Source organism: Chelmon rostratus, chromosome 10, assembly GCF_017976325.1.
Source record: "Chelmon rostratus isolate fCheRos1 chromosome 10, fCheRos1.pri, whole genome shotgun sequence".
Lineage (NCBI taxonomy): Eukaryota > Metazoa > Chordata > Actinopteri > Chaetodontiformes > Chaetodontidae > Chelmon > Chelmon rostratus.
In genome coordinates this window covers 27654932-27668153 of record NC_055667.1, presented here as the reverse complement: position 1 = coordinate 27668153, position 13222 = coordinate 27654932, and the positions used below count along the sequence as shown (strand labels likewise).

Here is a 13222-nt window from a genome sequence, read left to right as displayed (position 1 = left end):
CCATTCATGACAGAAAAGGCCAATTTTTGAGGTTAATGCCACTCACGTACGCCATCACACCTGCAGGGTCTTTAAACCTTTGCTTTTTTTCTAGTTTTATGGTTTGCGTGCACTACACGTCTCCATCATCGCTGTACAGTCAACAGGAATCTGAGCGGTCGCCCCATCGCTGCGAGTGGTTAAACACTCCAAACACTCCTTTAACTTTGGTTATTAAAACACAGCAGCAGAGAGCAGTTCCTGCAGTCTGCATTTGAAGTGCTTGAACTGGAGAAGCATGCACGGTATACCTGCTCTGGAGCCCCGCCCTCCATCAGCCACACCCCTTCTCGGAGAAGACCCCACCTCTCTGGTCAGAGACCTGATGATGGCAACAAACAGCATAATGTCCAGTATTTAAAGGCAACACGCAGATATTGATGCAGTTTAAACTAACAGGATGTGTTAAAGCAGCGAAAAGCAGCACCTGAACTTGGAGGGTGTCGAGGGGGTGGAGCTTGAGCCGTTTGCCACGTTACCATTGGCTGTTTCGTACTTCCTGTACGTGCTGGGGGAGAAGGAGCAGCTGAGGTTCGAGTGACGTCTCTCTCTGTCTCGGTCCCGCCTGTGACGCCGCGGGGTGAGGGGGGAGTTCAGAGGGGGGAGGCGACCGAGGGGGAGCAGAGGAGGCGGAGACATCAGTCGTCTCCCTCCTTCATCCTCCTCTTCCTGGAGAGGCGGGATCTGCTCTGTGCTGACCAATGGCGTACTGTGGCAGCTCTCTCCTCCGGTGTTGTAGGCGCTGGTGCTGTCTTTGTCGTCCGACCGCTCTCGCTCCGGCAGCTCGTTGATGGCCGACAGCTCGTGGTGACGAGGGTCGTTATCATCGTCATCGTTAGCGTTATCCAGACCTACAAAAGGGAATTTTTCTTTTTAATTATTGTTTTTCATTTTCGTCCAGTTTGCTTCAAAGAGGCGAAACATGAGCCTGAACCAACATTTTAGACACATGTTGCTGCATCAAAGTCTAAATGAGGAAATCATTTTCAAAAACTTTGATGTATTGTCTTTGTGCTATTTTCAATTAAATGTATTAAATTTCAGTTTCAGTGTTCAAATCGTCTCTCTTCATTTTCAGGAAGAACAGTAGAACATGTAGCTGGAATGAGAGCTACATGAGAATGTGACAGAACGTTACAGTTTTATCACATCGAGGTAAGAGCGGCGTGTGTGGAGGTTCACCAAACATACATCTTAAAATATTCCCATCAGGTTGTTCTTCTTCTCATCTCCATGGATACTGAACAGCTGACGGGACAGGGTGTCAGACTTTGGAATATCTTTCATACGTTGCCGTGTCAGTTGTTGTCATGGTTACCTGCTTCAGGAGGTCCCGGTCGCCCCGCTCCAGCTGCCGCCGTCTCCTCCTCCATCATCCAGGCTTTCAGACATCTCTCTCTGAGCTGCTGCATCTTTTGCGCTCGGAGAATGTTGCGGCACTTGAACTCCAGGTGGCGCAACTCCTCCTCGATCAGCGCCATCTCGTGCTCACTTAAAGTCACATTGCATTTCAGGTCCTCCGCCGAAGAAGAGCGTGGAGCTTCTTCCTCTCCCTCCTTCTCTGCCTCTTCTCTCTGCTCCCGGTCTTCCACCTCTGCTTCAGCGCCATCGCGTTCGCTTTTCGCCGCTTCTCGCTGCTGTTTTTCGTTATGTCTCTCGTACTGGCACTTGATCTCCAGCAGCTCCTGGTATCGCTGGCACTCCTCCTCCGTCAAGCCCGGCATCATCATCGTCAGAGGGGGCTGATGGTGATGGTGGTGGTAGTGCTGCAGGTCAGAGGTCAGGCGTTAAATCTGGGATGAACACTGCTGATCTTAATCAGCATGAATTAAGGATGATCAGCAGTTTTGTGGAGAATACTCAAATCTTTTCATCTTATTTGTCTCTGAGCTGAAATGACTGATTACTTTCATGACCAAACAATCTACTGATAACATTTCTGGTGTATTAAATGGCAAATACAAGTTACCAGAGCCAACCATTGCCTAGTTAGTTAGATATCAGCCATTAGGTGTGCAGGTAAAATGTTTTTAGCCAATGTTTCAGCAACTATTTGATGGATCGTCATTAATTTGGTTCAGATGTTCACACGTCCCTCATGGTGGATTGTCATAACTTTTAAAACTGTCATTTTATAATCAAAAACCTGCAAAATTAATAACATGCTGATCAGCCCCAGCTGTGCTTTGAGTGTAGCTCATATTAGCATGCTAAGCTAGGATGGTAACCTAACACCATACATTAGCATTTAGCTCAGAGTGGCATTGCTGCAGGCTCTTAGTCTTGTTTCGTAACTGAGAGGAATAAAGTAGAAAAAGAGCAGCGCTGTTGAAGAAAAGTGTCCAAACATCAACCAGGCTGAACTCTTGTTGCTATGAGACGAATCACAGCCAGACTGGAGTGCAACACTCTGGATAGTAGCTGAAAGGGTTCGTTTTCTCCGGGCTGCAGCTCATACAGTACATCTGAGTCATCGGGGTCATATTAGTTGCTAAAAGAATGAGTCAAACTACAGAATATTCTGTATTTTCCCATGAAAAAACCCCAAACCAACAATGTGTCAGAGCATCTCTCAATACTTCCTGACTCCCTGTCTGAGCCACAAGCCCATTGGTTCCCTCTGGTTCAGTCTCTTAACGGGGGTTTGAGTACCTTGTGGTGGTGATGGTGGTGAGGACTGTACGCCGCTCCTCCTGTCCCTCCTCCAGCTGCCCAGTCCATGCCGGGGAGGGAGTCGGTGCTGAGCTGCAGGTCTCGTAGGTGGAGGAAAGGAGGGGTGGTGTCTCCTCGGCCGTGCCCGGGACTGGGGCCGAGGCCGGGGCTTGGTCTGGGACTGGGTCTGGGTGCAGGAAACACAGAGGCGTTTGCGATGGATTACTAAAACATTAGATATGTTAGATAATAATCTGTTCTTCCCAGTTTATGAGCTTGTTTCCGTCCTCGTGGCTGAAGTCAATTAAAAAATGTCAGGAAATGATAAAAATGATGAAAATAAATGACACCCTCAGATTTAATCTCTGCCTTTAATAAGTCCCTGTCCTACCTGGGGCTAGGTCCTGGTCTGAACTTCCTGGTGCTGCCTGGTGTGTTGGTGGTGTTGGTGTTACAGGCGCTGGTCTGATCACCCAGCAGGTCGTGTTCGGACGACTCCTCGTAGCGGGTGCTGTCGTCGGTCCGGCCCACTCCGCTGTCCAGCTCCTGGCTGTTGGACAGCAGAGGAGCCAGGCTCAGCAGGGGAGGGAGGGGTACGGGCGGGTCTCTGTCCTCCTTCTCTCCTCTCTCTCCTTCCTCCCCGTCCTCATCCTCTTCTTCCTCCACATCCACATCACCCCCTGCACCTTCTCTACCTCCTCCTCCTCCCGGGCAGGCCAGGCCACTGCCTCCGCCTCCGCCTCCGCCTCCTCCGCCTCCTCCGCCTCCTCCTCCCCCCCGGCAGAGGCGATAATATCCAGAGATGTGGGAGGAAGGGAGGGAGCAGGAGGAGGCTCGAGGGTTTGGGTGGAAGCCTCCTCCTTCCAGAGTCAGCTCCATGTCCTCCTCTGGATCAGCAGGGTTTTCGTTCTGGAAGGACGCAGAGAAAATCAGGAAATGAAAATCAGTACGTTTAATTAAATTATTTGTTTTGTAAATCGCTGAAGTTGCGTAAATGACAATAATTAAAATGACTATTTTTAGTAACCATGGTGCCCCCACAAAGCCAAAGTGAAAGTTTTGATCTGCTGAGATGAAAAGTCGGAGAACCAGCAGCTTCTTTAGGATTCATCCTCTGGGGACCACGATCGTGTGACAGCAGACTGGATTCAGAGCTCCAGGTTGCCGACCTCCTTCCTTCCAGTGTCAGCTGCTCACTGGGTGAACATGAAGAATTTGGGGCTGTTGCACACGCTCAGTAGAGTCTGGCTCTGGCTGAGCAGGTCCGAGTGTTGGTTCATTGTTTTATGGCAGAGGTCGTATGTGGGGGGAAATTCCCTCCAGTGAGTCATGTGACATTTAACTTTCAACTACAGCCACTGTGCCTGGTGCTGTTCCTGGTCTTTGATCCCTCAAGCAAAGCCAGTAGCATGGACGCTGCCAGGAAATACCATCCCTACATATTAGATCAATATCAGATTGGTGCCGTGTGAGGAGTCACGTTTGATGGGGAGACACAGGCAGACTTAAACCAAGAGCCCAGCTAGAGCCTCATGCAGTCACACATCACTGAGTGCAGAGATCTGAAAGTCAAATTTCCCTTTTACTGCGAGTACAGTCATGTAAAACTGCAGGAAAATAAATCAGCAGTAATCCAGCCCCTCTTCGGTCCAGTAGGACTGTTAAATACGAGCCGCTCCTCCATGTTGGTACATGCTGCCAATAAAAACATCGGTGTTCAGTTCAGTTCATTTGAAAAGTTTACTGACCCTGCAGAGTGGTTTCTGGTTTACAGCCTCATGTGTCAGGATTTGTAGACTTGGAGTCATTATCAGCGTTGTTTTATTTCTGTGGACAGTTCAGAGGGTTTGGACGCTATAAGACATGTTTGTCCTCATGTCTTCAAGGGGCTTTTTCAAGGTTGATGCTGAATCTTTGAGTTAGGATAAATCTGGTGATATTACATAATTAATGTCAGTCGATCTCGTGTGCTGATCCAAACTGACAGTTAATGCATCTACTGACGAGTGTTGTTGAATGCTGCCACAAACACTCACTACATCAGCAAATGTGGATTCATCCGCCGCTGAAAATAGTCCCCAACTAAAGCACCACTTCCTCCTGCTTGAGTAAAGTTACCTAAAAACCACAGTGACGAGCCGCTTTAGGACATCATCGAGCCTTATTTTAAAAATAAACAGTTTGTGTTGCAGTCCTTCGTAAAGATTTACCGTCTTCAGAAGAAATGAGGGGTTGGAGCCAAGAGCTGCAGGCGGTGCTGATGGAGGCACATTGTTAGTTTGGGTCTTTTTGTGAATTTGAATTTATTGACAAGAAAAATTGAAACCTGTGTTGGAGTTGTGCATTTAGTTGTGTGTGTGTGTGTGTGTGTGTGTGTGTGTGTGTGTGACCTTGATGGAAGAAACTAGGTTACATGGGATAAATATTCTCCTCCATTTCCTCTCTTCATCCATCATCCCTGCATCGTTTCATCAGTCTCTGGTAGCCCCCCACCCCCCTTAGCAGGCACACAGAGGGTTGTTGTAAAAATACATTCTGTTTCTCTTCTTCTATACATATTTCTACTTACATTTCTTCACAAAATAATTAAAAAATATGACTCCAGTCAAAGTGAATGATTTTTGTTTTTACAGGAGAAGTTTTTTTTCCAGCTATCTGCCTCGAGGAAAAGGCTCTGAATGGCTCTTCAGTGACGTATTTTGCTGTTGTTGTTGTTCTTAAACAACCATTCAAAAATGAACCTCAGGACTTTGTTGTAATCACACTTAAAGTCCTGCTAGCGCCTCCTAGAGGCCTCACTGTTTATTACACTCCACATACCTTCATGTATAGAGAGGCTGATAAAGTAAAGTTTGTCCTGAGGGTGGTACAGGGAACATCACGGTGTCATTAAAGTTAAAATGGTTCAGTACAGCAGCTGTCCAGAGATCTTAATCTGGGGTTAGATGGACAATGTGTGGATGTACGTCACCACACTTTGCCCCACTGTTGAAAGAGCAACAATAAACACAATATAGTTAATAAAAAACCACATTTATTCTTGGCATTTCTGCTTTGTCTGTCTTTCATCATAGCTGCTCCACCAGCCCTCCCTAATTTATTATTTGCTTAGTCGATAAAACATCCATCATCTTCTGTTCTCTCTTTACAACGAGATGTGACTGGCTGAAGTGTTGTCTAAACACTGACTGGCTGACTGACTGAGTGACGGCTCATTTATTCAGTTGATGTGTGAGTGTACAAACACACACACACACACACACACACACTGCACACTGTGCACATTCATCAGTGAATATGTATGTGTGTGTTTTGACGTGTATGAATATGCCGTCTTGCAGTTCCTCCCCCGTCAGCAGATGTGAACACACACTCTGGGACCTGCTGTCATACTAAAAACGTTTATCGTGTGTGTGTGTGTGTGTGTGTGTGTGTGTGTGTGTGTGTGTGTGAGAGAGAGAGAGAGAGAGAGAGAGAATTTCATGGTTGCAGATGTTGGTGCTTACAATGTAAAAAGACACAGAATACATCATGTTATTTCAAATTTAGAGTTAAGTATGATATAAATATATGTTATAATGCTACATCATGTTGGGCAGTATTTATACAATATACTTGTCATTTTATGTACGCTGTGTTATCATTTATATCTTACCATAAAGCTCAGGTAGTGGGCCGTGCTTGCACTAATTTCAGCTGTAGAGAGTAGCAGGCCTTTAATTGAGACAGGCTGCTATTTCAGAGATGCCTTTATTCCTCAGTCTCCTCTTTTATCTATTTGGTTTCTATGTACATGTTGCATGTTTTATTATGTTCTTACTGTAAATTATGGAAAATGTAAATGATGCTGTTTCCTCCTTTTTGTGGTTCCAGCCTGTATTTGGGATCTACCTTGATTTATTCATACAGCCATTCTCTGAATACTGGCTTTTATTTGAAAATGTAGTTAATAAAAAAAAACTGAGGGAGCTCCATGTTGTTCTTACACTACTTTATCTTTTTCATAAACATGTAGACAATTTAACAAATTATACATCACCTCAGTCTCAAACTGTCCCAAATAAGAGGCAGCATCAAAGACATAACCTCAATGACTTCAGTGGTGATGGATGCCTGAAATACGAGTGAACCCACTTTATTCTGCATAGAGAAACTAGACTAGACTGCATACTGAGCCTCAAGCAATATTCTACTGGTTAGTTTTGCTTCACAATCAACATTTTAACGGATGGCAGGAAGAATAATAGACAACAGAATAAATCTAGTCAAGGTTCGGCTTGATGGTGGCATTTATAGAAATATCACAAGGTCACCAAAGTCAATGTCCACAGACACTGATGTGTTTAAAACGTAGCCCAGGAGATCCAATCATTTGAAAATGTGAAGTTTGGGTTGATGGTAGTGATGGCGGGAGGGTCACAGGGTGATGAAAGGGATGAAAATCATCCTCTGGGAAACGTAAATGTCTGTACCACACTTCATGTCAATCCAACCAATAGTTATCAAGATATCTGAATAAAGACCTCATGGTGGCACTAGAGGAAAGTCCTCTGGGGACAAACAGAATTCCATGACAATCTATCCAACAGCTGTTGAGATATTTCAGTGGTGGACCAATCGGCTGCCAAGGATCCATGCTGCTGTCATGGCTAAAAACTGATAGCAGTTTATAGTACTCCGATCCTTTTACTGAAGCAAAAGTGGCAAAACCACAGCGTAGAAATACTGTTAGACCTGCATTTAACATGATCTGCAAATATATGTGATGCATTAATGTTTAAACATCACTAATGTTGCAGCTGGTAAAGGCGGAGCTTATTTTAATCACGTTATATACAGCTGGGTAATATAATCCATAATAATAAATCAAAATGTACTAATTTATATTTTTCATTCATAATCGAATCCTGCGAAGCGACTTGTCACTATAGTGGAGTAAAAAGTACAATAATGGCTTCTAATTGATTTGATTTCCTCACAGATTCTCATCAGAATGTGATGTGATGAGGTAAATTAAGGTAAATTAAAGTACAGACACACTGTATGACAGCGGTTCACCCGTGTTGTGTCATGTGACGTCACCTCTGTATCAGGCCGGGCCAGCAGCAGCGAGAAGTTGATGCTGTCCTCTCGGGTCAAAATGGCCACCGCTTCCTCTCTGTTCTGAATGTCCACGCCATTGATCTGGAGGGGATGAAGGCAGGTGAGGACACAGGACGTATGTGTAAAAAAGATGATCAGTACTTCCAGCTGTCTCTCAGCTGTTGGTTACTAATTCATCACAGTGTGATCACTATGTAATAGTTCACTATTACATTGACTTGTAATAGTTAAAAGTACATTTACCCAAGTACTGCACTTAAGTTTAATTTGATGTACTTGTATTTTACTTGATTTAATGATTTTTTAACATTATAAAAATGTGCTTAATATTTTACCAAAATAACATTTAGAACATAAAATGCTGCTTATGCAGTAATACGTTTGTTATAATAATCCAGTAATATAAAGTCAGACTGACTGACTGACTGACATTCTGCTGCCTCATGAGTACTTTTATTTTTGATACTTTAAATATATTTTGCTTATTATTATTGTTATTATTATTGTAGCACTAAAGTGGTCAAAACCAGCAGAACGGTCCTTTAATTTCACCACAGTAAAATGTCACCTGAGCCACCTGAAACACTGTGGTTCAGCTGAGGATGTGTGTGTTCTGTTAAAATACAACGGTAGAAAACATCCACTGGCAGAATAATGTGAGTCTGAACTATGTCACAGGTGAACTCAGGTGAACAGGTGAATTACTTGGCTGTGCTGTGTATTAACAGGTTTGTTCCACAAACTTTCAGGGACACACCACATCTGTCCAAAAGGCATTTATCTCTGTGGTGACGGCTGCCATGGGAACCAGCGCTGACATCATTCATCCGCTGCCTGGTTACCATGGCGATGCCAGGTGCCGCCGGTGGTCTATTCTTATCACACTACTACTTCACGTTTTCCCCCTAACACAATTTTCTTGAGGTTGCCAGTCGGGGTCAAAGGATAATGAGTGAAGAAATGTCAGGAAGATAAATTATCGTTTTTCATCGTCGAGCTCTCACAACAAACAGTCAACAGACTGCAGAGCTGAAACAAAAACACCTTCCAACAGGACAGAAAAGAGGCTAAACTCCAACGACTGCTGCTCTCACAGCAAATACACAGCATCTACGGCACTTTGTTGTTGTTTAGTTTCAGGAACGCTGTTGATCACCAGCAGTCACTTGGATATAATGTTGATTAATAGATATATATAAATTAATGTTGGCACACAAATACATGTGTAGTCACATCCATTTGGGGTTGTGTCCACTTAGTCATATTATAGAGGCTGATGCTTTTATTTTGAAAGAGTAAAGCAGCAGGAGGCAGTAAAGATGCACAGTAAAAAAAACCCTGTCTGTCAGTCATTAGCAGTTAATGTTCACTGGTGAAACTTGCTGATCTGAGGAAATGCAGCTTTATTAAAGTGTGCTTTGCAGTAATTTCAGGATATTAGGTGTCGCATGCTTGAATGAAGCAGATTAAAGATGGATTTTACGTGTGATTCTGCTCTGATTGTTTGCTTTAAGTGCAGCTAAAAGGCTGAAAAAATCTTTAAGTTAAATAAGCTCACCTGCAGCAGCCTGTCAGACTCTGTCATTCAGTTAAAAAGCAGTTATTAGTAATATTTCATGACTGTGTATAAATAGGACTTGTTATGTGTAAATAGTGAAAATAAATTTTAGTACATTTTGGCTCATTACAAACATTTTTGGAACAATATGAGACTATAGAGCTGCTGCATGATGAGAAGAGTGTATGAGGATGGGGAAAGTCCTGCAGTCCAGCTCGAACAGCGACTGACAGGGATGTTATCGTGGTTTCTATTGTCTGACAGTCAGAGCTGAACAGTGTGGTGGGAACACAGGGTGACAATGTGCCCCCCCTCATCTCTCTCTCTGTCTATTTTTAGGACAGCAGTAACTGGGCTGCTGGCTGCTCTCTCTGATTGGACAGGACCATCCCCGGAGTTCCAGGTATAAATTTACATAGTTTTATCTGAAGCTATTATAGAGCCGGTTCATTTGGCCGAGGACAAGTTTGTAAATGTACTTAACTCAGCGTGAAGGTCAACAGTCAGTATTTATGAATACAAAGAGTCAAAAGTCATGTGGTCATTAACATCAGGCAGGGTTTGAACTCTGGGGAGCGTGAGTGTGATCAGTAAATGTCACACCAATCTGTAAGTTTTGATCATTTTAATGCAATTTTGGAAAATTTGGTCTGAAACTGGAGTTCAGAGTCGGACTGAAGAAACTCTCTGAGCGCTTGTTTTTCGGCATGTTGTTGCTCTGCACCTCTGCAGACATTTTAATGAGCACACTGTAAAAAAACAGCAGCGATGAAGTTTATTTCTCACTTTGGAAACAGAGAAAAATAATTGTTGTCTTGCTCTGTTGTCATGGAGATGGCTGATTTGTCATCATGTGATGATTTGTCATCCATATGATCTTTAAGCTCCACATGGATGTCACGACCCGATCCATCCATCCATCCTGGCTCATCGGTACTGCACTGTGTGCAGGTCAGCACCGGAGGCCTGATCGTGCTCCTTTGTTCTCAACTGATCAGCTGCGTCAGATGCTTCACAGCCGGAACGTTAATAGAACATTTCATCCTAACATTTAGGGGTAAATCGGGTTTCCGATGCTAATCAGGCAGTGACCTCTGAAGAGGTTTGTGAGTTGCGATTGAAAGATAAAAAAAGGGACCTCGAGTTAAGTTTTTTTGTGATAAACATTGTTAATGACTAAACTGAGCAGGAAAAGCATAACCTAGATCTATGTGAGGGTGTTCAGCGATTTCTGGTGAAGACTGATGAAGAGTTTGAATAAGTGTTTGTGTACCTGCAGTATTCGGTCACCCTCTCTGATGCGTCCGTTCTTGGCTGCTATGCTGTTTGGATTAACCTGAAGTCACAGTGGGAGGAAGAGAGAGATAAACAAATGAATGACCTCATGAATTAAGAAACAGATAAATTAATTAATAATGACTTAATGAATGCATGAGTATCTCAGTAAAAGCTGGCTGAATGAGTAGACAGTGAGTGATTGGTTGGTTGAATGATTCAAAGAAGAAGATGATGAATAAAGTGATTAATGGATGAACGTAATAAATAAATGAACAGATGAGAAAATCTATGTATGAAAGGCTGAATGAAAAGAAAGACGAGTGATTCAATGAATAAGACATGTAACACATTGATGAGCTGCATCATCGTGGACAGACGAGTGAACCGATAAATGAGTTAGCAGGAGGTTAAATGAGCGAGTGAATAAACTGTGGAGAGAAGGAGGAGCAGAATGAAGGGATGAGGAGCAGATGAGTGTTTTCTGTCATCACCTCTCCGACGTAAATCCCAAGATCGTCCTCGTCGTCCGTCCTGTAGCAGACTGTCAGACCCAGCTTCTCCTGCTGGCTGGATTTGTACAGCTCCACCTCCTGGAGGAGCAGAGGAAGGGGGAATGGTTGGTGGTCTGAGCTGGTTTATGAAGGACAGTGCTGGTCTGTCCAGTTTTATCAGTCTCATGACATCAGAGACCATCCCGTCAGAGACCACATTAGACTTCAGGGACAGGCAGTGGCGTGCACAGACTTTTTGAAGGGCAGGGGCGGAAAGGAAAAAAGGGCACATATAGCGTGTCCTCGCCACTGAAGAGGGCACTTTAGCATGCGTTTTGGCGTCTAAGAGGGCACTTAAGCACGCGTTTTGGTGTCGAAGAGGGCACTTTAGCACGCGTTTTGGCTCCCAGGGGGCACTTAAGCACGCGTTTTGGTGTCCAAGAGGGCACTTTAGCGCGCGTTTTGGCTCCCAGGAGGCACTTTAGCACGCGTTTTGGAGTCCAAGAGGGCACTTTAGCACGCGTTTTTCAAAAACTGGGCCACGAGGGGGGGCGGTCGCCCCCCTTGCCCCCCCACCCCTGTGCACGCCACTGGGGACAGGACTACAAGAGATCAGCTGCAACCATCAAAGACAAGCTGAGAGTATGAAAGTCCAGTTCTGATCATCACTGCAGAAACCAGCCTCTCTGGTTTTACCAGGAGGGACGCAGCACCGAGGAGGAGGAGGTGATTTAAGGAGGAAATGAAGGATGCAATCCAAAGAAAAGAGGAGGACATTAGGAAGTAATTTAGGGGATATAATGATGGTGGCAATTGGGAAAATAAAGAGGGAGGAGAGATATCAGAGGACAGAATGACCATGAATTAGAAATGGAAGAGGAGGAAGTGATTTAGGGAGAACAGGAAGTCTCTGTGGTATACGAGCCAGAAAGAGGAAGGCCGTTTCCACTTTGCTGACTTCTCTAATGACCAAACAGGCACTCGTCTCAGGAAACAGCAGTGGACCAGTGGAGCAGAATCAGAGAAGTACCATTCAGCACACACAGTGCTCCATTAAGCATTTGTAAAGTGAACTAAAAGCCTCTTTTCAAAGTAAAAGACCAGTCTGACCATCACTCATCCTGAGTTTCTTGTAGAAGTCTGTTTGTTTCAGCAGCATTTCTGAAGGCTGGGAATGATTTCCTTTTTCTTTCCTCCTCTGAGCACTTTTCCTTGCACCTGGTCTCATTTCCTTGATTCCTTGCTCAGTTGTTTATACTTCTTCATTTCCTTCCCTCCTCACTTCCTCCCTCATGTTCTTATATACCTCTTCATTAATTTTCACACTTAATTATTCAAAAAAAAAAAATAAATTAAAAATTAACTGTTGCTGTTAGCGGCACAGAACAGCTGATTGGATGAAATTCACCTGACTGTCGTAGGTAACCTCTACCTCGTAGAGCTTTGACTTTTTTTCTTTTAATCAAAGAACAGATATTTTCTAGCCAAGTTGTTCATCTTTTGTAGTGATGATTTAACCTGGAGGCTTTCACGCTGATCTGAGCTCAGACGTTCTCAGACGTTAACGTATTTGAAAAGAAAGCTTTAGGTCTCAGGTATGTGCATAAAGAGAGATCATTTCTGTAAACACATCTGTGTCACATCTGTCTGAAATGAGACTGACGGCACATTTTGAAGCAGCCTGTCGTTTGTTTTCAGGCCTTCAGATTTACTGAATTGCATCTTCCTCTCCTGGAGGTGTCCTTCCTCTCTGAGCGAGTCTACAGCTAACGTGAAGCACCACAGCGTGCTCTTCTTCTTGGTTTATATTCCAGATGTTTTCATCAGGCTGAAGGAGTCTTCGTTCACGGAGCCACAGACGTGCAGCTGGAGAAACCAGCAGCTTCTCTCAGCGAGGTCGACCTTGAGGAGCTGAGGCTCATCACAGCCTGAATGAATGAGACTTTTCTCTCACCTCGTACTCCAGGTCATCCTGTCTGTCCACCTCGTGGTTCGAGACGTCGAAGTAATCGTCGGGGTCGTTGTACTCAAAGACACAGCTGGAGGGAGGAGAGAAGAACAATCAATCCCCATCATATCCAACATTATTGATTTCTCATGT

General features: G+C 44.2%; 1 protein-coding gene across 1 annotated transcript in view; it reads right to left on the bottom strand.

Moving 5' to 3' along the window:
• LOC121613032 (PDZ domain-containing protein 4-like) overlaps positions 1-13222 on the bottom strand; it is a 36346-nt gene that overhangs the window by 2841 nt on the left and 20283 nt on the right. Inside the window, exons 5-13 of the mRNA XM_041946281.1 lie at positions 13076-13160; positions 11122-11220; positions 10626-10688; positions 7774-7875; positions 3083-3600; positions 2692-2878; positions 1358-1805; positions 467-890; positions 291-361 (exon numbers count right to left, since the gene is read on the bottom strand). Coding sequence (XP_041802215.1) covers positions 291-361; positions 467-890; positions 1358-1805; positions 2692-2878; positions 3083-3600; positions 7774-7875; positions 10626-10688; positions 11122-11220; positions 13076-13160 — 1997 coding nt within the window. The remainder of the gene's footprint in view (positions 1-290; positions 362-466; positions 891-1357; positions 1806-2691; positions 2879-3082; positions 3601-7773; positions 7876-10625; positions 10689-11121; positions 11221-13075; positions 13161-13222) is intronic.